The sequence below is a fragment of the Phocoena phocoena genome, chromosome 8 (assembly GCF_963924675.1).
Source record: "Phocoena phocoena chromosome 8, mPhoPho1.1, whole genome shotgun sequence".
Classification (NCBI taxonomy): domain Eukaryota; kingdom Metazoa; phylum Chordata; class Mammalia; order Artiodactyla; family Phocoenidae; genus Phocoena; species Phocoena phocoena.
The window spans coordinates 61,472,739-61,497,330 of NC_089226.1; the positions used below are offsets into that span (position 1 = coordinate 61,472,739).

A 24,592-nucleotide genomic window follows, 5' to 3' on the forward strand; every position below is an offset into this window, starting at 1 on the left:
AAACACACCACCAGACGTGGACCTGCCCACCAGAAAGACAAGATCCAGCCTCATCCACCAGAACACAGGCACTAGTCCCCTCCACCAGGAAGCCTACACAACCCACTGAACCAACTTTATCCACTGGGGACAGACACCAAAAACAACGGGAACTACGAACCTGCAGACTGCAAAAAGGAGACCCCAAACACAGTAAGATAAGCAAAATGAGAAGACAGAAGAACACACAGCAGATGAAGGAGCAATAAAAAAACCCACCAGACCTAACAAATGAAGAGGAAATAGGCAGTCTACCTGAAAAGGAATTCAGAATAATGATAGTAAAGATGATGCCAAATCTTGGAAATAGAATAGACAAAATGCAAGAAACATTGAACAAGGACCTAGAAGAACTAAAGATGAAACAAGCAACGACGAACAACACAATAAATGAAATTTAAAATATTCTAGATAGGGCTCCCCTGGTGGCGCAGTGGTTGAGAGTCCGCCTGCCGATGCAGGGGACACGGGTTCGTGCCCCGGTCCGGGAAGGTCCCACATGCCACGAAGCGGCTAGGCCCGTGAGCCATGGCCGCTGAGCCTGCGCGTCCGGAGCCTGTGCTCCGCAACGGGAGAGGCCACAACAGTGAGAGGCCCGCGTATCGCAAAAAAAAAAAAAAAAAAAAAAGCTGAGTCCTTTAGGAACTGTGTTGTATCATGCTCCTGCAGGTAGGAAGTGAGGATATGAAAGATGGAGTGGTTTGAAACTGAGGTAAGAACTTGCCAAGGAGCCAGAAGCCAGGGATCTGTTGCATAAGCCTGACTCACAGACATGGTTGAAGATGTAGGAAAGAGACAATAGAGTCTTTATTACAATAATAACTCCAATGTTCTGAGTGCTTTATGAGCAACCTAAACTGCTTAAGTTCTTTAATTTTTCTCATTGAATCATGTCTCTTAGATATGAAAAAGCAACTCTTTGGAGTAGAAACTATTAACCCTACTGTGTGTCAGGGATAGATAGAGAGAAGGAGCCTTGCCCAAAGTCACACAGTTAGCCTCCATTCATAGCCACATCAATCTGACTCCAATGTCTGTGTTATAAATGACTCATCCCCACTGTCGCCACTATTCTGATGAATGTGACTATAGCTATTGAAATCCTAAACAAAATCCTAGTGCATAGAGTTCAGAAAACTGTTAAGATTTGTTTAATTGATAAATATATTTATCCCCTAAAAAATGCAGAGAGAGTTCAACATAAGGAAATCTGACAATCTAACTTAACACATCAAGGTTGTAGATAAGATATGGGAATAAAATCATACAAATCACAAGCAGATTTGAATCCTAGCTCTGACATTTGCTATTTGTGTGACCCATCCATCAAACAAATACTACCTACTATGCTCCACAAACTGTATTAGACACTGTGTACATGGTAAATAAGGCAAACATGATCCCTGTTTTCACCAAGAGTTCATTCCAATTATGTGGTTGTTAAAAGAAAATAGGCATCTCTAAATGTACTTCTTTGAGTAATTTCTGAGATATGTTGTTTAGCAAAGAAGCAAGTGACAAAAACAGTACATAGAATGCTACACAAAATAATTTTGTAATGCTATACCAAGAATGCAATATAAAAAAGTGTATGTATATATACACTTTCTTATATGTTCTTAGATATAATCAAATTACCTCTGGAAGGATACACAAGAAACCTGTAAGAGTAATTCCTTCTGAGAAAGACAAATGTGTCAGATTTGGCAGACAGGAGTAAAAATTGTATGTTAGAGATTGCTGGTTGTTTCCCCAATGCCCCAATTCTTCCTTAGTAACAAAAAAACATTATTTTATTTGGGTACTCATGTATACTGACAAAGTACTATACCTCTCAGATTCCAAATGTTAGTAGATGTCATTTTTACAAAGTTTCCAAGAAAACTCTCTAATGTGAACTAACTCAGCTGAGACATGAAGGTCATTTACCCTCCCTGCTTCCACATGGAACAGGCACAGGATTGATGCCTGAATTTCTAGCAGCCACCTTAAACTATTATATGCAGGCAGAAATAATACTGATATAGAGAAAGAATTACTTTTACTGAATACCTTTTTTAATTTTTAAAACTTTGAACTACATGAATATATTTTCTATTTCTTAATTAAATATGTTTTAATTTTATTCTTTTGATCATACAGTTAAAATGCAGAAAGCTTTGGTAATTTTACAAAAGAAAATATACAAAATCCTGTCATATGCCATCATAGAGCATTATTGCAGGAGCATTACTTTAGATAAGTGGGATCAAAAAGGCCTTAAGGAATAGAGATATGATGAATGGGAAGAAAAACAAGAGTAGAAGCAGAGAAGCCAGTCAGAAGACTACTACTTGGTCCAGGCAAGAGATGGTGGCCTGGACCAGATTGGTGGCAGAGGAAATAAATTTGAGTGGCAAAATTTTGGAAGAATAGTCAAGTAAATATACAGATGAATTAGAAATGAGGTATTCAATGTAGAAATCAAATATAATTCTTAGGATTCTCTGATAACCTGGTGGATATGGACCCATTTACTGTAATGGCATCACATAGTAAGATTTCTGGGTATTGTTGAGTTTACATTTGAAGTTTGTGATGATAAATTTAATGTGAAGTCAACAAGTTTATTTATGGGATATTTTTCTAGAAAGCTTCAACCTTCCACAGAGGAGACATATTTAGATTTAATCATTTTCCATTATTTCAAGCAGCTACAATGGAGGGTGAGAACAAAGGAGGTTAGATTATTTCCAAGAGCATAATTGAATGACAGGCCATAGAATCTAAGCTTGACAGGAATAAAGTCAAGTAAAGAGAGGGATATATAATAGAATGAAGGGGATTCTTTCAGTGGCTTGGTAATCTTTAGGTCCAACAATTGTGACTGTACTAAGGATAGTTAAAAATTTGAGCCTGCAATTAGAAGGTGACAATCAGATAGTAGGATGTTTTGAATCTAAGTTTTAGAGGTGGGTCAACCATGAAAATGAGGTAAGTCAAAAACTGGGAGTTTAAACAAGAAAGGTTAAGTTCTGAGTAAAAGCTGAATTGAGTATTCAAGCATTTCCAGTTTTCCCAGCCATGGGATGCCCACTGCATGCAAATGACATTCTCATGAAAAATAAATGCATATAAGTGAAGTAATTAATAATTATAGGAGGGATACATATAGTATAATTTCTTAAGGATAAATCTGAGAAAAGTTTGGGAGAAGTTTAGACTTCAGACAAAGAATATGTTCAACAGAGAAATGATTTGAGATATGAATTTTTAGTCTGTATGCTCCCACTGACTTTAGACAAATAATTTAATTAGGCAATAAGTAATTCATTTCCTTCTTGTCTCATCTGATGCACCTATAGACACAACTGCCTGGGAGGTACCTTGCATTAGAAAATGGACAGAAACTTATTCTGGTGCCCTTTATAAATTTGTCTGGGATTGGTGTAATTGTAGCAGTCTGCTGCTTGTATGGCACTTCCTGATGGTTTATATTGCACTGGAGGATTGAGTTCATCGGTAATAGATAGAAATGAGGAGAACAAATAGATAACAGCTCTGGGCAAGCAGGGCAGGAGCTGTTTCTGCTGGGAACTTAGCACAGCTCTATTGTCTTTTGCTGGGAGATGTGCACCTGGAACACAATAGGGCTGTGCAGAGATAGCACCAGAACAGACTAATGGCCAAACTAAAATTTCAAAAGGGATGCTACAATCAAGCCCATAAAAAGTGAAACGGCTGCTTTGTAGTTCCCTCTCCTCCCATCTTTATTTTTACTGTTTCCCATGAGTTCCTAACTGATGACCTTTAAATGTGTCCCTGGGTGGGGGGAGGCGGCGGGGGGTGGGGGAGGTGGTGGTGGGATGAATTGGGAGATTGGGATTGACATGTATACACTGATGTGTATAAAATGGATAACTAATAAGAACCTGCTGTATAAAAGATAAATAAATAAAATTTTAAAAAGAAAAAATATAAGGGAAAATTTTTTTAAGTTTTAAAAATAAACGTAGAATTGCAAACTAATGTAAGTGCAATGAAGGAAAGAAATTCAGTCTTTACAGAATAAAGATAGCTAACTTTGGAACTTATTTATCAGATACATTACCATAAAAAAAAATGTGTCCCTGAATTCATTGACTTCTTACATTTGTTTTCTACTTATAAACACTGATGGGTTTTTCTCACCAGTCCAATACTCATCTTTTGAATCTCACTCTGAACAATACAGCCCAATCAACAGTCATTTTTAATTTTTCCTCCAATTACAAAATAATACATTGACATTCTAGCATTCAGATTATGATATTGTACATCATTTAAAGTCCAGCAAGGGACTTACTGGTGGTTCAGCAGTTAAGACTCCACGTTTCCAATGCAGGGGACGCTGGTTCGATCCCTGGTCGGGGAATTAAGATCCCACATGCCCCGCAGTGTGGCCAAAATAAAAAAGTCCAGCAAAGTCTCACCCATTAGAAATAACTGGTGTAAACAATCTGTTGTGTGGTTTTCACCTATTTTTATGTCTATGTTAAGATTTTATATATGTATATATATGATATTATTTATATCTGTTTAACTTATATACATGCGTCTGTTATAGACTCTTTATTATATCCTGTGCCTTTTAGGCAAAACCATTTTATAGATCATGAGTTTGTAGTATGTTTTATTATCTAATCTAAGGTGTGACTTGTATCTTTTTAAAAACTCTTCCATTTAGTGAAACTTTCACCTTCCATATACATTTTACAAAAACTGTAACAAACGTTCCTCTGAAAATCTTGCTGGAGTGTTTCTTGAAATTGCATTGAATTTATCGATTAATCTGGGGAGAACTGACATCTTAAAAATGTTCATGTGTCCTCCCCATGTATATTGTTTTTCTCTACATTTAATCAGATCTTCACTTAAATACATTAACAAAATTTTTAAATTATGTCCTTAAAGGTCTTGTGTATTTGTTATGATGCCAATTTCTACCTGTTAATAAGTTTTTCCTACTGTAAGTGGTATGTTTATTTCTAATATTTTTAGATAATTTTGCTGGTATAAAGAAAACTATTGACTTTTCCAAGTTTATCTTATATTTGAACATCTTACTGAACATATAACTAGTTCTAAAAATTGCTTATTATTTTAAATTATTGTATCATATAAAACTCATGTTAATTTAACCATTTTTATTCTGATCCTTAAAACTCCTCTTTCTTCCTTGATGTATTGTGCTGGTCAGCACTTCCTCTTTTACACTGAACTGCAGCAATGACAAGGGCATTCGGCTGTGCTCCTCTCAGTGCATTGCCCTTGGCGAAAGGGGGCTGCCTCCTCTAAGGTTATGCTCCCTCCCTGGGGCAACCCCCATCCAGTGACTAGTTGATGAAAGAGGAAGAAGGCCTGGCACACAAGTCTCAATAGAAAACTCTGAAAGTCCGTCCCAAGCTCCCTTTGGGGGTGGTTATGTAAGTTCTTGTCTTTGTTTTCTCAAATATTTTTGGAGAATTTCCACACATGCATGCACCGATCAGTACTCTGCTGAATACTTAAGGGGGTCCCTCTATAGATTTTTGGAATTCTCTTTCTAGGCAATTCTCTTTTCTCCAGTACTTTACCCCGTGAATTCCAGCTGCACTGGCCTCCCCTGACTCCCATGTCCTCAACACAGGAAGACTGTTAGGCTATGCTGAAGTTCACCCTCCCTTTGACATGGCCTGGAATCCCTCTCCAGAACACTGCAACAATCTTTCTCCAGTAAAATGAACTTACCTCGTTTGTTTTCTATCCTCCATTGTCTAATGTCCATTGTCTTCAGAACCATTGTTTCATATATTTTGTCCAGGTTTTGTTATTATTGTTTCAAGTGAGAGGATAAATCTAGACCTTGTCACTCCATATTTAAAAGCTAAAGTCCCTCTTGAATATGTATAATCATGCTGGACAAACAGATGAAAGCACCATCCAACCTCTGGCCCAACCTCCCTGGGTTCAGGGTTGGATTTGTGACTGCATAAGCCCTCTACTCTACCCACAGCCAGGAGAGGTATGTTTTACATCTGAAGACTTGGTATCTTAGGAGGACTATATACCAAAATAAAAGGGAATACACTTCTGGGGGAAACTGAGGTTACAGCAATTTAGGGACTCTAAAATATACCCAAGAAATATATATATGGCTGAGTCGCTTTTGCTGTGCACCTGAAAATATCACAACATTGTTAATCGGCTATACTCCAATATAAAATAAAAAGTTTAACTATGTATATATATATATATATATATATATATATATATATATATATACCCAATAATTTTTAAGAAAATAGATTTTAGGACTGGAGGAAGGGCAGTGGTGTGTAGAAATGGGAAATCAAATGAGATGTGACTACTTCAGGACCTTCAAGATTAAGAACGGCCCTTAGATTTATTTTTAAGTGAAGAGTCTATCAAAATTTTCTTCCCTGTGTGCAGAGACAGACAATAGGATGTGTACTCAGAATTAATATGAGTGTCTCAGGGAAGAACATGTAACTGTCAATCTTTCATTCACAGAGTTAGAGAGTTAAGCAAGGACAGCTACATGACCAGGCCTCCAGGTTAATTATGTTGGGCTCTGGGGAACCCAATCTCTGTCTTCACTCATAAGAAGAGAACCTTATGCCAATATTCCTTGAAAAACCAGAGACTGGAGATAAAATCCACAGAAGTGTCAGCATGAAAATATAGTCATCTTTCTCTCCCTCTCACATATCCAACTGATAATCAAGTTCTGCTTATTCTTTAAAGAAATTCCTTAAAATATACTTTCTAACCAATTTTTCTTGCCTTTTGCAATTAAAGAAATCAAGAGCTTTCCAGCTCTCACTTTTCACCAAGTTTTTTAATACTCTAATGCCATATAATAAATACCTTTTCAAATCCAATATCTTCAATTTACCAGTCAAGAGACATTTCAAAAGCAGAGATCATATTTGTTGAAAACAATGGATTAGTACTATCTACATTTCAAAGGCCTTTAAGAATTTTGGAATCTACTCACTGGAACCAGTGTTTAAGGACCTCTTAATAGAGTGGCCCTTGCTTTCAGTCTATGGAATTTTACAAATAAGAATTTTGTCTGACCTTTGGGTACGTCTACTAGATGAGCCCCAAACCTTAAATTTCCTACTACTGATGTAAATAATGACACCACTGCCTACCAACTACAATAATATATTGTTTCCTCACCCATATTCACCAGATTGTGACATCCAGAAATTTAACCATATGCCATACTTATACTCTCTTCATTTGAGGCCCTTGAGTGCAACTCCAGACTGTATGGTACATAATTTTGAGCAAACAGAATGTCCCCTATACCACCACAATCAGTTTTACCATTTCCCACCTTACTGGTCTTCTCATTCCCCACATCTACCTCCACTTGGGTCCTCAGTGCCCTGGCCTTTCCATAAAGAGTGTGAAGGTGTGTAAGGATTCTTCTGGGCATAAGCAGTATCATTATGAATATTATCCTTTTGTAACAGAAGCTGGAACAGTCATCATGAGATAAAGATGGTAACCTCTCTGAGTTCTGTGCCTCTCCTTAGTTCTTCCAGACTCTCAAGGGAGAGAATCTAGAGAGAAGATATCTCTCAGCAGCAGCAGATTCATAAAAATGGCCCAGAGATCGTGGCCTGCAGAGCAGAACTAGAGCTTCAATTGTATGCAAGGAAGGAGTGCTGTGTCAGAAAGGCTCCGGAGTCAGATAGACTTGCACTTGTACTGATGCTCCACCACTCACCAGATGTGACCTTTGTCAATATTTTTCCATAAATTATTGTTTTCTAATATATAAAGGGGAAGAATAATCCCTGCTCTGCAGTATTGTTATGCAGGTGAAATGATTTAAATATATAAATGTTTAGATACAAAGTTAGGTACCTAAGAATGTTAGCTACCTGTACTAGGTAAATGAATTTTGATACTAGAACAACAGAAACTGGGTAGGAAATGTTCACTATCCAAGTATTATGTGCTTTCTGGAATCACAAATGCTGAAATAGAAACGGAGGAAATAGAAATAGGTGTTTCTATAGAGAGTCTCCTTCTGTGTATTTAAAGCCACCTCTGGGAGGAGCTGGAAGAAGTTGCTGCTGCAGGCGGCACTGCATTAGGAAGACCAGATATCATCTTGTGCTACTGATCATATTGATATGTTCAGGAGAACCTGAGGCCCAGCAGAGTTATTATTACTTGCCAGGAGAGGAAAGAGAAAGGAGACACTGGAATTCTTGTAACGACTAGGTGTGTGGCTGAGAGGGTCTTGGTGCTCCAGCTGGGTGTCAGGCGTGAGCCTCTGAGATGGGGTAGCTGAGTTCAGGACATTGGACCACCAGAGACCTCCCAGCCCCACATAATATCAATCAGTGAGAACTCTCCCAGAGATCTCCATCTCAATGCTAAGACCCAGCTCCACTCAAACACCAGCAAACTCCAGTGCTGGACACTCGATGCCAAACAACTAGCAAGACAGGAACACAACCCCGCCCATTAGCAGAGAGGCTGCCTAAAACCATAATGAGTTCACAGACATCCCCAAACACACCACAGGACGTGGTCCTGCCCACCGGAAAGACAAGATCCAGCCTCATCCACCAGAACACAGGCACCAGTTGCCTCCACCAGGAAGTCTACACAACCCACTTAACGAACCTTAACAACTGGGGGCAGACAACAAAAACAACAGGAACTACAAACCTGCAGCCTGCAAAATGGAGACCACAAACACAATAAGTTAAGCAAAATGAGACAGAGAAACACACAGCAGATGAAGGAGCAAGGTAAAAAGCCATCAGAACAAACAAATGAAGAGGAAATAGGCAGTCTACCTGAAAAAGAATTCAGAGTAATGACAGTAAAGATGATACAAAATCTTAGAAATAGAATGGAGACAATACAAGAAATGTTTAACAAGGACCTAGAAAAACTAAAGAGCAAACAAACAATGATGAACAACAAAATAAATAAAATTAAAAATTCTCTAGAAGGAATCAATAGCAGAAAAACTGAGGCAGAAGAATGGATAAGTGACCTGGAAGATAAAATAGTGGAAATAACTACTGCAGAGCAGAATAAAGAGGAAAGAATGAAAAGAATTGAGGACAGTCTCTGAGACAACATTAAACACACCAACATTCAAATTATAGGGGTCCCAGAAGAGGAGAAAAAGAAAGGGACTGAGAAAATATTTGAAGAGATTATAGTTCAAAACTTCCCAAACATGGGAAAGCAAATAGTCAATCAAGTCCAAGAAACACAGACAGTCCCATACAGGACAAATCCAAGGAGAAACATGCCAAGAAACATATTAATCAAACTATCAAAATTTACTACAAAGAAAAAGTATTAAAAGCAGCAAGGGAAAAGCAACAAATAACATACAAGGTAATACCCATAAGGTTAACAGGTAATCCTTCAGCAGAAACTCTGCAAGCCAGAAGGGAGTGGCATGACATATTTAAAGTGATGAAAGGGAACAACCTACAGCCAAGGTTACTCTACCTGGCAAGGATCTCATTCAGATTTGACAGAGAAATTAAAACCTTACAGACAAGCAAAAGCTAAGAGAATTCAGCACCATCAAACCAGCTTTACAACAAATGCTAAAGGAACTTCTCTAGGCAGGAAACACAAGAGAAGGAAAAACTCTATAATAACAAACCCAAAACAATTAAGAAAATGGTAATAGGAACATACATATCGATAATTACCTTGAATGTAAATGGATTAAATGCTCCAACCAAAAGACATAGACTGGCTGAATGGATACAAAAACAAGACCCATATATATGCTGTCTACAAGAGACCCACTTCAGACCTAGAGAGGCATACAGACTGAAAGTGAGGGGATGGAAAAAGATATTCCATGCAAATGGAAATCAAAAGAAAGCTGAAGTAGCAATTCTCACATCAGACAAAATAGACTTTAAAATAGAGAGTATTACAAGAGGCATAGAAGGACACTACATAATGATCAAGGGATCAATCCAAGAAGAAGATATAACAATTGTAAATATTCATGCGCCCAACATAGAGGCACCTCAAAACATAAGGCAAATGCTAACAGCCAAAATAAGGGAAATCCACAGTAACACAATAATAGTAGGAGGCTTTAACACCACACTTTCACCAATGGACAGATCATCCAAAATGAAAATAAATAAGGAAACACAAGCTTTAAATGACACATTAAACAAGATTGACTTAATTGATATTTATAGGACATTCCATCCCCAAACAACAGAATACACTTTCTTCTCAAGTGCTCATGGAACATTCACCAGGATAGATCATATCTTGGGTCACAAATCAAGCCTTGGTAAACTTTAGAAAATTGAAATCATATCAAGTATATTTTCTGACCACAACACTATGAGATTAGATATCAATTACAGGAAAAAAACCTGTAAAAAATACAAACACACGGAGGCTAAACAATACGCTCCTATACCAAGAGATCACTGAAGAAATCAAAGAGGAAATCAAAAAATACCTAGAAACAAAGGACAATGAAAATGTGAAGACCCAAAACCTATGGGATGCAGCAAAAGCAGTTCTAAGAGGGAAGTTTATAGCAATACAATCCTACCTCAAGAAACAAGAAAAATCTCTAATAAACAACCTAACCTTATGCCTAAAGCAATTAGAGAAAGAATAAAAAAAAAGACCCCAAAGTTAGCAGAAGGAAAGAAATCATAAAGATCAGATCAGAAATAAATGAAAAAGAAATGAAGGAAACAATAGCACAGATCAATAAAACTAAAAGCTGGTTCTTTCAGAAGATAAACAAAATTGAAAAACCACTAGAGAGATTCATCAAGAAAAAAAGGGAGAAGACTCAAATCAACAGAATTGGAAATGAAAAAGGAGAAGTAACAACTGACACTGCAGAAAAACAAAGGATCATGAGAGATTACTACAAGCAACTATATGCCAATAAAATGGACAACCTAGAAGAAATGGACAAATTCTGAGATAAGCACAACCTTCTGAGACTATACAAAGAAGAAAGAGAAAATTTAAACGGACCAATCACAAGCACTGAAATGGAAACTGTGATTAAAAATCCTCCAATAAACAAAAGCCCAGGACCAGATGGCTTCACAGGAGAATTCTATCAAACATTTACAGAACAGCTAGCACCTTCCAATATATAGCAGAGAGAGAAACACTCCCAAACTCATTCCATGAGGCCACCATCACCCTGATACTAAAACCAGACAAAGGTGTCACACAAAAAAAGAAAACTACAGGCCAGTATCACTGATGAACATAGATGCAAAAATCCTCAACAAAATACTAGCAAACAGAATCCAACAGCACACTAAATGGATCATACACCATGATCAAGTGGGGTTTATTCCAGGAATGCAAGGATTCTTCAATATATGCAAATCAATCAGTGTGATACACCATATTAACAAACTGAAGGATAAAAACCATATGATCATATCAATTGATGCAGAAAAAGCTTTTGACAAAACTCACCACCATTTATGATAAAAACCCTCCAGAAAGTAGGCATAGAGGGAACTTATCTCAACATAATAAAGGCCATATATGACAAACCCACAACCAACATCATTCTCAATGCTGAAAAACTTAAACCATTTCCACTAAGATCAGAAACAAGAGAAGGTTGCCCACTCTCACCACTATTATTCAACATACTTTTGGAAGTTTTGGCCACAGCAATCAGAGAAGAAAAAGAATTAAAAGGAATCTAAATCAGAAAAGAAGAAGTAAAGCTGTCACTGTTTGCAGATGACACGATACTATACATAGAGAATCCTAAAGATGCTACCAGAAAACTACAAGAGCTAATCAATGAATTTGGTAAAGTAGCAGGATACAAAATTAGTGCACAGAAATCTCTTGCATTCCTATACACCAATGATGAAAAATCTGAAAGAGAAATTAAGGAAACACTCCCATTTACCACTGCAACAAAAATAATAAAATACCTAGGAATAAACCTATCTAAAGAGACAAAAGACCTGTATGCAGAAAACTATAAGACACTGATGAAAGAAATTAAAGATGATACAAACAGATGGAGAGGTATACCATAAAAATGGATAGGAAGCATCAACATTGTGAAAATGAATATACCACATAAAGCAATCTACAGATTCAATGCAATCCCTATCAAACTACCAATGGCACTTTTCACAGAACTAGAACAAAACATTTCACAATGTGTATGGAAACACAAAAGACCCTGAATAGCCAAACCAATCTTGAGAAAGAAAAATGGAGCTGGAGGAATCAGGCTCCTGGTCTTCAGACTATACTACAAAGCTACAGCAATCAAGAGAGTATGGTACTGGCACAAAAACAGAAATATAGATCAATGGAACAGGATAGAAAGCCCAGAGATAAACCCACTCACATATGGTCACCTTACTTTTGATAAAGGAGGCAAGAATATACAACGGAGAAAAGACAGCCTCTTCAATAAGTGGTGCTGAGAAAACTGGACAGCTACATGTAAAAGAATGAAATTAGAACACTCCCTAACACCATACACAAAAATAAACTCAAAATGGATTAAAGACCTAAATGTATGGCCAGACACTATAAAACTCTTAGAGGAAAACATAGGTAGAACACTCTATGACATAAATCACAGCAATATCCTTATTGACCCACCTTCTAGAGAAATGGAAATAAAAACAAAAGTAAACAAATGGGACCTAATAAAACTTAAAAGCTTTTGCACAGCAAAGGAAACCATAAACAAGATGAAAAGACAACCCTCAGAATGGGCGAAAATATTTGCAAATGAAGCAACTGACAAAGGACTAATCTCCAAAATTTACAAGCAGCTCATGCAGCTCAATATCAAAAAAACAAACAATCCAATCCAAAAATGGGCAGAAGACCTTAATAGACATTTCTCCAAAGAAGATATACAGATTGCCAACAAACACATGAAAGGATGCTCAACATCACTAATCATCAGAGAAACGCAAATCAAAACTACAATGAGGTATCACCTCACACCAGTCAGAGTGGCCATCATCAAAAAATCTACAAACAATAAATGCTGGAGAGGGTGTGGAGAAAAGGGAACCTTCCTGCACTATTGTTGGGAATGTAAATTGATATAGCCACTATGGAGAACAGTATGGAGGTTCCTAAAAAAACTAAAATTAGAGTTACCATACAACCCAGCAATCCCACTTCTGGACATATACCCTGAGAAAACCATAATTCAAAAAAGTCATGTACCACAATGTTCATTTCAACTCTATTTACAATAGTCAGCACATGGATGCAACCTAAGTGTCCATCGACAGATGAATGGATAAAGAAGATATGGCACATACATACAATGGAATATTACTCAGCCATAAAAAGAAACGAAATTGAGTTATTTGTAGTGAGGTGGATGAGTGAGGTGGATGGACCTCGAGACTGTCATACAGAGTGAAGTAAGTCAGTAAGAGAAAAACAAATACCATATGCTAACACACATATATGGAATCTAAAAAAAAAATTGTTCTGAAGAACCTAGGGGCAGGACAGGAATAAAGATATAGACGTAGAGAATGTACTTGAGGACACGGGGAAGGGGATGGGTAAGTTGAGACAAAGTGAGAGAGTGGCACTGACATATATACACTACCAAATATAAAATAGATAGCTAGTGGGAAGCAGCTGTATAGCACAGGGAGATCAGCTCAATGCTTTGTGACCACCTAGAGGGGTAGGAAAGTCAGGGTGCGAGGGAGACGCAAGAGGGAGGGGATATGGGGATATATGTATACGTATAGCTGATTCACTTTGTTATACAGCAGAAAATAACACAACATTGTAAAGCAATTATACTCCAATTAAGATGTTAAAAAGAAAAATTAGATAACCAACCAGGACCTACTGTTTAGCACAGGGAACACTGCTCTATATTCAGTAATAACCTGAATGGGAAAAGAATTTGAAAAAGAATAGATACATGTATGTGTATAACTGAATCACTTTGCTGTACACCTGAAACTAGCACAACATTGTTAATCAACTATGCTCCAATATAAAATAAATTTTTTATACTACTAAAACATACAACAACACAGGTTAAACTCAAGACCATTATGTTGCATGAAATACACCAGTCACAAAAGGCTATATACTGCATGATTCCATTTATATGAGGTTCCACACAGATAAAAACCTGTCTATGGTGATAAAAATCATAACAGTGATTGCCTCTGGGGTAGGAAGAAGCAGAAGGCACTTTATCTGATGAAAACATTTTATATATTGAGAGGAGTGTGGATTACATGGGTGTCTACAAACGTCAGAGGAAGGATTATTTGGAGCAACAAGAAAGAATAAAGAGTAATGAAAAGAGTAGGAATATGGGTAAATGCTTCTTCCCATGAATTTTTTTATATCACATGCAATGATTACAATGAAAATTATTACACCATCTGACATTCAAGAAATAATATTTTAAAATGGGAAGAGTAAAGGTGCTAAATGGAACTAAGGTTTTACCATTAAAAGTGGTAAAATATTGTTGTCAGTGGACTGTGTATCATACATGTATATTTTAATAGAGCAACCACAAAGAAAACTATACAAAGCCATACACTCAAAAACTCTACAAATAAATCAAGAAGGAATGCTAAAAATCTTCAAGTAACCCACAGAAAGGCAAGAAAACAGAAACAGAGGGACTTCCCTGGCAGTCCAATGGTTAAGACTTCGCCTTCCAATGCAGGGGGTATGGGTTCCATCCTTAGTGGCGGAGCGAAGCCCCCACATGCCTTGAGACTAAAAAACCAAAACATAAAACGGAAGCAATATTGTAACAAATTCAATAAAGACTTTAAAAATGGTCCACATCAAAAAAAACCTTAAATAACAGAAACAGAGGACTGAGACAAAGAAACAAATAATAAAATGTCAGACTTAAGCCCTAATATATTAAAAATTACCTGAACCATGAATGGTCTAAACACACAAGTTAAAAAAACAGGGACTGGCAAAGTAGATGGAAAAAAAAAAAGAAAACACACCCCAATCGTATGCTGTTAAGAAATTCACTTCATATCCAATGACATAGATAGGTTGAAAATAAAAGGAATATATATATATATATATAATTATACAAACATTCATCAAAAAAGCAGGAGTGGCTATATCAATAGCAGATGAAGTAGACTACAAAGCAAAAAAAATTGCTAGTGACAAAGAGACACATTACATAATAATAAAAGCATCAATTCGCCAGGAAGATATATCCTAAGCATGTATACACCAAACAACAAAGCCTCAAAACACATTAAGCATAAACTGAAATAACTGAAAAGAAAAATAGACAAATCACAATTATAATTCAGTACTTCAAAACCCCCTCAGTGTTGAAGTTCTTCTATCTCTGCAACTGATAGAACTACTAGACAGAAAACGAACGATACAGGAGAACTGACCAACATAATCAACCAACAGGATCTGGTTGACATACATAGAAGACCACCTAACAAGTGACCATACATCTTTTTAAATCAAACACCCATGGACAATTACCAAGATAGACCTTATTAGGAACCATAAAACAAACCTAAGCAAATTTTTTCCAGTTTTATTGAGAAATAACTGATATACATGACTGTATAAGTTTAAGGCATACAGCATGATGATTTGATTTACATATATTGTGAAATAAGTACCAACTAGGTTTGGCTAATATCCATCTTCTCATACAGATAAAATAAAAAGAAAAGAAAGGAAAAAGTTTTTCTCCTTGTGATAAGAACTCATAGGATTTTTCTCTCTTAACAACTTTCCTACATCATACGGCAACATTAGCTACAGTCATCATGTTTTACATTACATCCCCAGTAACAATTTATCTTATAACTGAAAGTTTGTACCTTTTGACCACCTTTCTCCAATTTCTCCTCCCTCCACCCTCTTCCTCAGGTAACCAAAAGTCTAATCTCTTTTCCTATGAGTTTAGGGTTTTTTCCTTTCTTCATCTTTTTTTTTTTCTTAGATTCCACATATTAGTGAGATCATACATACAGTCTTTGCCTTTCTCTCTCTGAGTTATTTTACTGAGCATAATGCCGTCAAAGTCCATCTGTGTTGTCACAAACGGTAGGATTTCCTCATATATATACCACAACTTCTTTATCCATCAACAGACACTTAGGTTATTTCCCTGTATTGGCTATTGTAAATAATGCTGCTATGAACATGGGGTTGCAGATATCTTTTGGAGTTAGTGTTCTCATTTCCTTTGGATATACACTTGACCCATGAACAATGCAGGTATTAGGGCCACAGACCCCCCAAACCCCAAACAGTCGAAAATCCACATAAACTTTACATTTGGCCCTCCATATCCATGGATTCAGCCAACTGTGGATTATGTAGTACTGTAGCATGTATTTATTGAAAAAAAATTCACATATAAGTGGACCCATGCAGTTCAAATCCATGTTGCTCAAGGGTCAACTGTTTCCCAGAAGTGGAATTGCTGGATCATATGGTAGTTCTATTTTTAATCTTTTGTGGATCCTTCATACTACTTCCCATAGTAGCTGTATCAATTTATAGTCCCACCAGTGGTGCACACATGTTCTCCTTTTCTCCACATCCATGCTGGCATTTGTATTCTCTTGTCTTTTAATGATGGCCATTCTAGCAGGCATGAAGTGATACCTCATTGTGGTTTTAACTTGCATTTCCCTAATTACTAGTGATGTTGAACATCTTTTCATGTACTTATTGGCCTTTCACACATATTCTTTGAAGAAATGTGTATTCAGGTCCTTTGCCCATTTTTTATATTGGGTTATTTGGTTTTATGCTATTGAGTTGTATGAGTTCTTTATGTATCTTGGATATTAACCACTTATCAGATACATGGCTTGCAAAGATTTTTTTCCCATTCCATAGATTGTCTTTTCATTTTGTTAATGGTTTCTTTTGCTGTGCAGAACTTTTTCGTTTGATGTAGTCCTACTTGTTTATTTTTTATTTTGTTGCCTGTGCTTTAGGTGTCATATCCAAAGAAAAATATTACCAAGATCTATGCCAAGAAACTTTATTTCTATGTTTTCTTCTAGGAGTTCCATAATTTCGGGTTCATTCACTAAGGTCTTTAATCTATTTTGAGTTAATTTTTGTGAGTGGTGTAAGATATGGATCCAGTTTCATTCTTTTACATGTGAATATCCAATTATCCCAGCACTATTTATTGAAAAGACTCTCTTTTCTCCATCAAGTATTCTTGGCTCCCTTGTCAAATATTAGTTGACTGTGTATGCTTGTGTTTATTCCTGGGCTCTCAGTTCTGTTCCATTGGTCTATTTGTCTGTTTTTCTTCCAGTACCATACTGTTTTGATAACTATAGCTTTAGATTATAGCTTATGTTCTTCTTTCTCATGATTTCTTTGGCTATTCATGGTCTTTTGTAGTTCCGTATAAATTTTCGGAGTAGTTTTTTCTACTACAGTGAAAAAAAAATGCTATTGGAATCTTGATAGGGATTGCATTTGAACCTATAGATGGCTTTTGGTAGTAGTGTCATTTTAACAAAATTAATTCTTCCAGTCCATTAACACAAGATACCCTTCCCACTTATCTGTGTCTTGTTCAATTTCTTTCATCAATGTATTATAGCTTTCAGAATAGAGATCTTTCATCTCCTTAGTTACATTTATTCCTAATTATTTTATTGTTTTTGATTCTATTGTAAATGATTTGGAATCATTTCTTTTATTTCTTTTTCAGAAAATTTGTCATTAGTGTATAAAAATGCTACTGAATTTTGCATGTTAATTTTGTATCCTATAACCTTATTGAATTCATTGATTAGATCTAATAGTCTTTTGATTGAGTCTTCAGGATTTTCTATATATAAAATCATGTCACCTAAAAATAGAGACCATTTTACTTCTTCCTTTCCAATTCAGATACCTATTTATTTCTTTTTCTTGCCTGATTGCTCTAGTTAGGACTTCTAGTGATATGTGGGGGTGTTTTTTCTGTTGTTTGTTTTGTTTTGTTTTTTAGCCACACCACTCGGCATGTGGGATCTTAGTTCCCTGAGCAGGTATCGAACCCGCACCGCCTGCCTTGGAAGTGCGGAGTCTTAACCACTGGACCACCAGGGAAGTCCCCTAGTGCTATGTTAAATAGGAGTGCTGAGAGTGGGCACCACTGTCTTGTTCCTGATCTTAGAGGAAAAGCTTTCAACCTTTCCCCACTGAGTATGAAGTTAGATGTGGGCTTGTCGTATATGGCCTTTTTTATGTTGAGATATGTTCCTTCTATGCCTAATTTGTTGAGTTTTTATCATGAATAGATGTTGAGTTTTGTCATATGCTTTGTTTGCATCTATTGAGATGATCACGTGATTCTTTTTTTCATTCTGTTAACATGATGTATCACATTGATTGATTTGTGTATGTTAAATCATCCTTGCATCCCAGGGATAAATCCCACTTGATCATGGTGATACTTTTAATGTATTGTTAAATTTGTTGCTAATATTTTGCTGAGGATTTTTGCACTTATGTTCATCAGGGATATTGACTTGTAATTCTTTTTTTTTTTTAAGTTCTTCGTCTGGTTTTCATATCAGGGTGATGCTGGCCTCAGAGAATGAGCTCAGAAGCATTCCTTACCTTGCAGTATTTTGGAATAGTTTGAGAATAGTTTGAATTTGGTTTGCCGTATTTCATTGAGAATTTTTGCATCTATATTTATCAGGGATATTGGCCTCTAGTTTTCTTTTCTAGCAGTGTCCTTTTCTGGTTTTGTTATCAGGAGAATACTGGCCTTGTAAAATGAGTTTGGGAGTGTTCCCTCCTCTTCAATTTTTTTCAAAGAAACTCAAACTCTTTGAGTTTCAAAGAAACTCAAATTCAAGCTCTTTTTTCAAAGAGCTTGAGAAGGCTGGGGGTTAATTCTTTAAATATTTGGTAACATTTTACCAGTGAAGCCATCCGGTCCTGGACTTTTCTTCACCAGGAGAATTTGATTACTGATTCAATCTCCTTACTAGTCATTGGTCTATTCAGATTTTCTACTTTTTTCTGATTCAGTCTTGAACTGTAAATTGTATGTTTCTAAGAATTTTTCCATTTCTTCTAGGTTGTACAGTTAGTTGGTGTACAGTTATTCACGGTAGCATATTATGATCCTTTGAATTTCTGTGATATCCATTCTAATGTCTCCTTTTTATTTATAATTTTGTTGATTTGGTCTCTTTCTCTTTTTTCCTTGGTTAGTCTAGCTAAGGATTTATTAATTTTGTTTATCATTTTAAAGAATCAACTCTTAGTTTGGTTAATATTTTCTATCATTTTCCTGTTCTCTATTTCATTTATTTCTCATCTAATCTTTATTATTTCCTTTCTTCTGCTAACTTTGGGCTCAGTTTCTTCTTCTTTTTCTACATTCCTTAAGGTATAGAGTGAGGTTGTTTATTTGGGAATCTTTCTTGCTTCTTAATGTAGGCATTTATTGCTATAACATTCCCCCTTAGAACTGCTTTTACTCATCCCACAGGTTACACTCTAACCTCTTAACATGTGTAAAATGGTACTACCACTTTTATTAGGTTCCCATCCTTTTTTTTTTTTTTTTTTTGCGGTATGCGGGCCTCTCACTGTTGTGGCCTCTCCCGTTGTGGAATACAGGCTCCGGACGCGCAGGCTCAGCGGCCATGGCTCACGGGCCCAGCCGCTCCGCGGCATGTGGGATCTTCCCGGACCGGGGCATGAACCTGTGTCCCCTGCATCGGCAGGCGGACTCTCAACCACTGCGCCACCAGGGAAGCCCCTCCCATCCTTTTTTAAATGTGTCACTGATTAAGTTGTTAATGTTGTGCCCCTACTTCCATTTTTCCCATAGGCCCTGTGGTTTCGTTATATTATCTTACATAGTGTGGTGATTTTTAGAATATGTCTCATTATAGCAGAAAGAATTTTACTCAGTGGACGTGTGGATGATGGTGAATAACTCTTTTTCATTTCCATGGATACTGAAGGCTTCTGAAACTGTAGGAGCCCCTGTTAGCAAATGCTGTTTGCGTGACTGTTTGGGCCAGCAATTTTGTCCCACAATTAAGAGCAATAAATATTTATTTATAGACAACTAACTACCAGGCATTGTGATAAGCGGTGGTAATATTGAGGCTAATAAGCACTGCCTGTAACTCTTTCAGTCTAGTGGGGGAGAGAGAGACAAGTAATTACAACAGAGGGGAACTGATGCTATTAAAGAATAAAGAAAACAAGGTCTTCTCTCCAGATATCAGGAAGTCAGCAAAGACCTCCCAGAGGAAGTGTTCCTCGAACCCAGATCTTTCCACTGCCAAAAGTCAGTCTCCTTCCTTGTTGCCCCCATCCCTGCCTCCTTACTCTACTTCCTGAGTTACCCAGGCTAGCAGAGGCAGAACAGGGAAGAGATAATGTGGCCCAGGTGGGAGGGGTAAGGGTCCTGAGGGAAGTGGGTAGAAAGGGCCCCACAGGCATTGGTCAAGGTGAAGAGAAGCTGCAAACACACGGTGCTTAGGCTCTTTCCCCAGCCAAGTCTTCTGCTGGTGCTTTCTTCCTCCTTCATTTATCCATCCAACCTTTATTAAGTTTCTGCCATTGGCTAGATTCTGGGAGGAATTAGTTCCACCCATCCTGCCTCCTCCAACACCAGAGATGCTTCTTCCTCTTCTGGCTGCCACTCTGGGTTGAGTGCCATCTCCTCCCCTTCTGTCACCTGTTCTGCCTCTGGCACCCCAGGAATGAAACTCGAGGGTAACCCCCTTCTGGTTCGTGAAGAAGGAAAGAAGACAGAGAAGTTCCTTTTTTTTGCTGCCATCTCTTTCTCCATTGCTTCCCAGGCCCAGCATCAATTCTCCAGCCCACGTTCAAGTTCACTACTTCAGCATCAAGTTAAGAATAAAATACAAAAAAAAAAAAAAAAAAAGAATAAAATACACATCCCACACCCCAAAAACCCACGAGGTTTTCTCCTGTCACATCAGCCTTCACTCCAGGTCCCATCTGCCTCCTCCTCCTGTTTCTCCCTTTCTCTCTACTCTCCTTCTTTCTTCTTGTGGGTTGGTGCCCAGAATGTTAAAGCTGGGCAACACTTAAGATCACTGCGCTCACCCGCACTGCAGAGCTGAGGAAGCTGAGGCCCAGGAGTTCTGCTTAAGGATACACAGTCAGGGACAAAACCAGCCTGAGGCCTGATCCCCACCCAGCACTGGCCTTCTCCCCATCTACAAGACCGAAATTGACTCTACTTGGACCCTTAGGAAGAAAAACATTCATCTCTGCTCCACTCTCAGCTGAGCTCCAAATGGAGGGCTCTAGCTATACTAGCCACTGCAGCAGTGACACCACACTTCACTACCACTGTCTCCCATTACTCCCCCTGCAATACTCATGGACTTTCAGGCACAAGGATTCTCCCATCCCAGCTAGGGTTGTGACCTGGATTATCCATCCAAAACAGTCAAAGGTTATAACAGTGCAATCCTCCCAGCCCTGCACCACTCCTACACATACCTGGATGGATCTATGCCACTGAGACACCCCCCACATCTCTCCCTTTGTCCTTCCCCTATCAGGACTGATGCCCCCATGAGCCCTAAAGCTTTGACCCCACAGGATGGCAGAAGCTCCACAGTCCAACTCCACCTTCTCACGCCCAACCTTCTTCATACTGACTGGCATTCCAGAGTTAGGGGTTGCCCAGGCCTGTTTGACACTGGTCTTTGGGCCCATGTATCTGCTTTCCCTGCTGGGCAATGGAGCACTGCTGGCAGTGGTGGAGATAGACTCTACACTGCACAAGCCCATGTTTCTGCTCCTGGCCACCCTGGCAGTCACAGACCTGGGTTTAGCCACATCTATAGCTCAAGGGCTGTTGGCTGTGCTGTGGCTTGGGTCCCAGCCTGTGCCATACGTTGCCTGTCTGGTCCAGATGTTCTTTGTTCATGCACCAATGGTCGTGGAATCTGGTGTACTGTTGGCCATGGCCTGTGATCGTGCTGTGGCAGTAGGGCATCCACTGCACTATCCCGCCCTAGTCACCAAAGCCCGCGAGGGCTATGCAGCCCTGGCACTGGCACTGAAAGCTGTGGCAGTTGTTGTGTCTTTCCCTCTGCTGGTTGCACAATTTGGGCACTTCCGAGCCAAGACCACAGACCACGCCTACTGTGCACACATGGCAGTGGTGGAGCTGGTCGGGGGTAACACTCGGGCCAGCAACTTGTATGGGCTGGCGCTTCCATTGGCCGTGTCAGGTGTATAGATATTCTAGGCATCACAGGCTCTTATGGGCTCATTGCCCACGCTGTGCTGCGGCTGCCTACCGGGGAAGCCCATGCCAAGGCCTTTGGTACATGGAGTTCCCACATCTGTCTCATTCTAGCCTTCTACGTGCCTGGTCTCTTCTCATACCTCACACGCCTCTTTGGTCATCACACCATCCCAAAACCCATGCACATCTTTCTTTCTAACAACTATTTGCTGCTACCATCTGCCCTCAACCCGCTCATCTACGGGGCCCGCACCAAGCAGATCAGCGACCAGCTCCTAGGAACCTTTGCATTCTAGGAACCTTTGCATTCAGAAAAAGCCAGTTCTAATAGGCAGTGAAAACAACGGAGGCTGGGGGTGGAAGTGGGGAGACATTCAGAGGAGTCTGGGGTCTGGAGGTATGGATTATGTCATCTTCGTCCCATGGTCTGCCTATGACTGTGATAATCACTCGACAGATACTTGCTGTGAAGGCTCTATTGTGTGTACCACTGGCATATGTAGACTGGCCTAGCCATGCATTCTGCTTGGGAGGAGGCAGGAGACAGGCTACCACATGTTACCATGCAGAGAAAATAAGAAAAGGGACCAGGGAATTATCATGGGATTACAGTACACACAATTTAACTTAAAGAAGACTACCCTCCTCCTCCTCCCCCTACTCTGCCCCATCATTTTAACCTAAGTCTGCCCCTGTTCCCACACAAAAGCTCCTCTACAGATCCTGGACCCGGGAGCCTGGGAAGACTGACACTGCCTCTGGAGGCAAGTGCTTGGGTACCTGTCTGGGATGACAGCCCTCTATGCCTGGAGCCAGATGCTGTTTTCAGTCTGTCCTTAGGGAAGGAGCTAAACAGGCTTATTCCCCACCTTCTGAGAATCTGGATAATGTGCCCCGGAGTCCCAAATTTGTCTAAAGACCCTGATCCTTAAGACATATTCAGTTCAGAGAATCTTCTTGGTCTCATGTGTAATCACTATTCCCGCTACCCTCGCTGCGCTGCCCAAGTCTCGGGAGTTAATGGCTACAATGTCTCTCCCTGGGCCTGCAGCTTCAGGGGCCAGGGGTCCAACTGAAAGAAATTTTGATATCCCAGAAAATCGTTGTATTTAATATTTCACCTGTTTGCCTGAGGTCGAGGCATTATGGTCTCTTACCAGTCTGCCCTTTTGTGCATCCTGAGCCAGAATGTAGAATTCTCAAAAAAAATCCTCATCAAATAGAACCCCCATTTGTTCTGGCCAACATCACGAGTAGCACACGATGCTGGTGCAATATGATGAAATAGGAATATTTCACACTGTTGTGGCTTCCAGAGAACAGAGATATTAAACAGGAAGCGTCGTGGTATTGCCCAACACGGGATTCACTTTCTGCTAAAAGACTCCACACTGCAAGGACATTGCACAAAAAAATCTTTCATGCCAGCATAAAATCCAGAATGAGAATATTCTCAGACAAAAGGCAGGGAGTCACTGTTATGAGGTCAGAGAAAGCTATGGGCTGCACAGGCAGACCCAAGCTCTCTGGGAAAACTATCATAACCGTGGGTATTAGGGTTAGCCATTAAGACCTGAAGACCATTAAGACCTGAAGCCCAGTACAATCTGGACCACTCAGACGGCTGGACCAAGCACCATGGGATATCACACAGGAGGGCTGCAGATCCGAAAAAGCAAGTGATGCCATCTCCAGAGCCACGTGGGGTCTCACCAGGTCCTCATTAACAAGGAACTAAAGAGATAGCCCAGGAGCTCAGTGTGATTTTCAGAGGTGTTAATGCTGAAGCCAAGTGGATGAGGAGGAAATCTACGGTTCTCCTCAACCCAAGTGTGGGCTCAGTCATTCTCAAGGCTAATCTTTTTTCATGAAGTTCTAAGTTAAAAAGCCCTCCAGGCAATGATTTTACAGATAATTGTGACAAAATTCTAATCCTAATGGGTCATGAGTCTTTAAGATGTACACATCCTTCTCTTAGTGATTCCTCCTCAATAAATCTATCCTGACAAAACAGAGATGTGAACAAAGATGTATGCAGTAAGATACTTATTACAACATTATTATAAAGAAATATAAAGAAATGCGTGACAGTCATGTGTCACACACACCACATTTTGTCTTTCACCTCTGGTACGTGAAAAGGGAAATCATGTGCAGCTGATGTTCAAAAACGGTGAGTTGTCTCCCTCCCACCACAGGAAGCCTCTCTGCTAAGGCACCTTCACTCCATGGTTGTGCACA

The 24,592-nt window shown here is 38.9% G+C and overlaps 1 protein-coding gene across 1 annotated transcript; it reads left to right on the forward strand.

The window, feature by feature from the left end:
• The first annotated feature begins 21,685 nt into the window (after positions 1 to 21,685).
• Positions 21,686 to 22,647, forward strand: OR52W1 (olfactory receptor family 52 subfamily W member 1). Its single transcript, XM_065882395.1, is given in 2 exon segments — positions 21,686 to 22,339; positions 22,342 to 22,647. Coding segments are annotated over 2 exon segments (948 nt in total). The 5' UTR covers positions 21,686 to 21,697.
• The last annotated feature ends 1,945 nt before the right edge of the window (positions 22,648 to 24,592 follow it).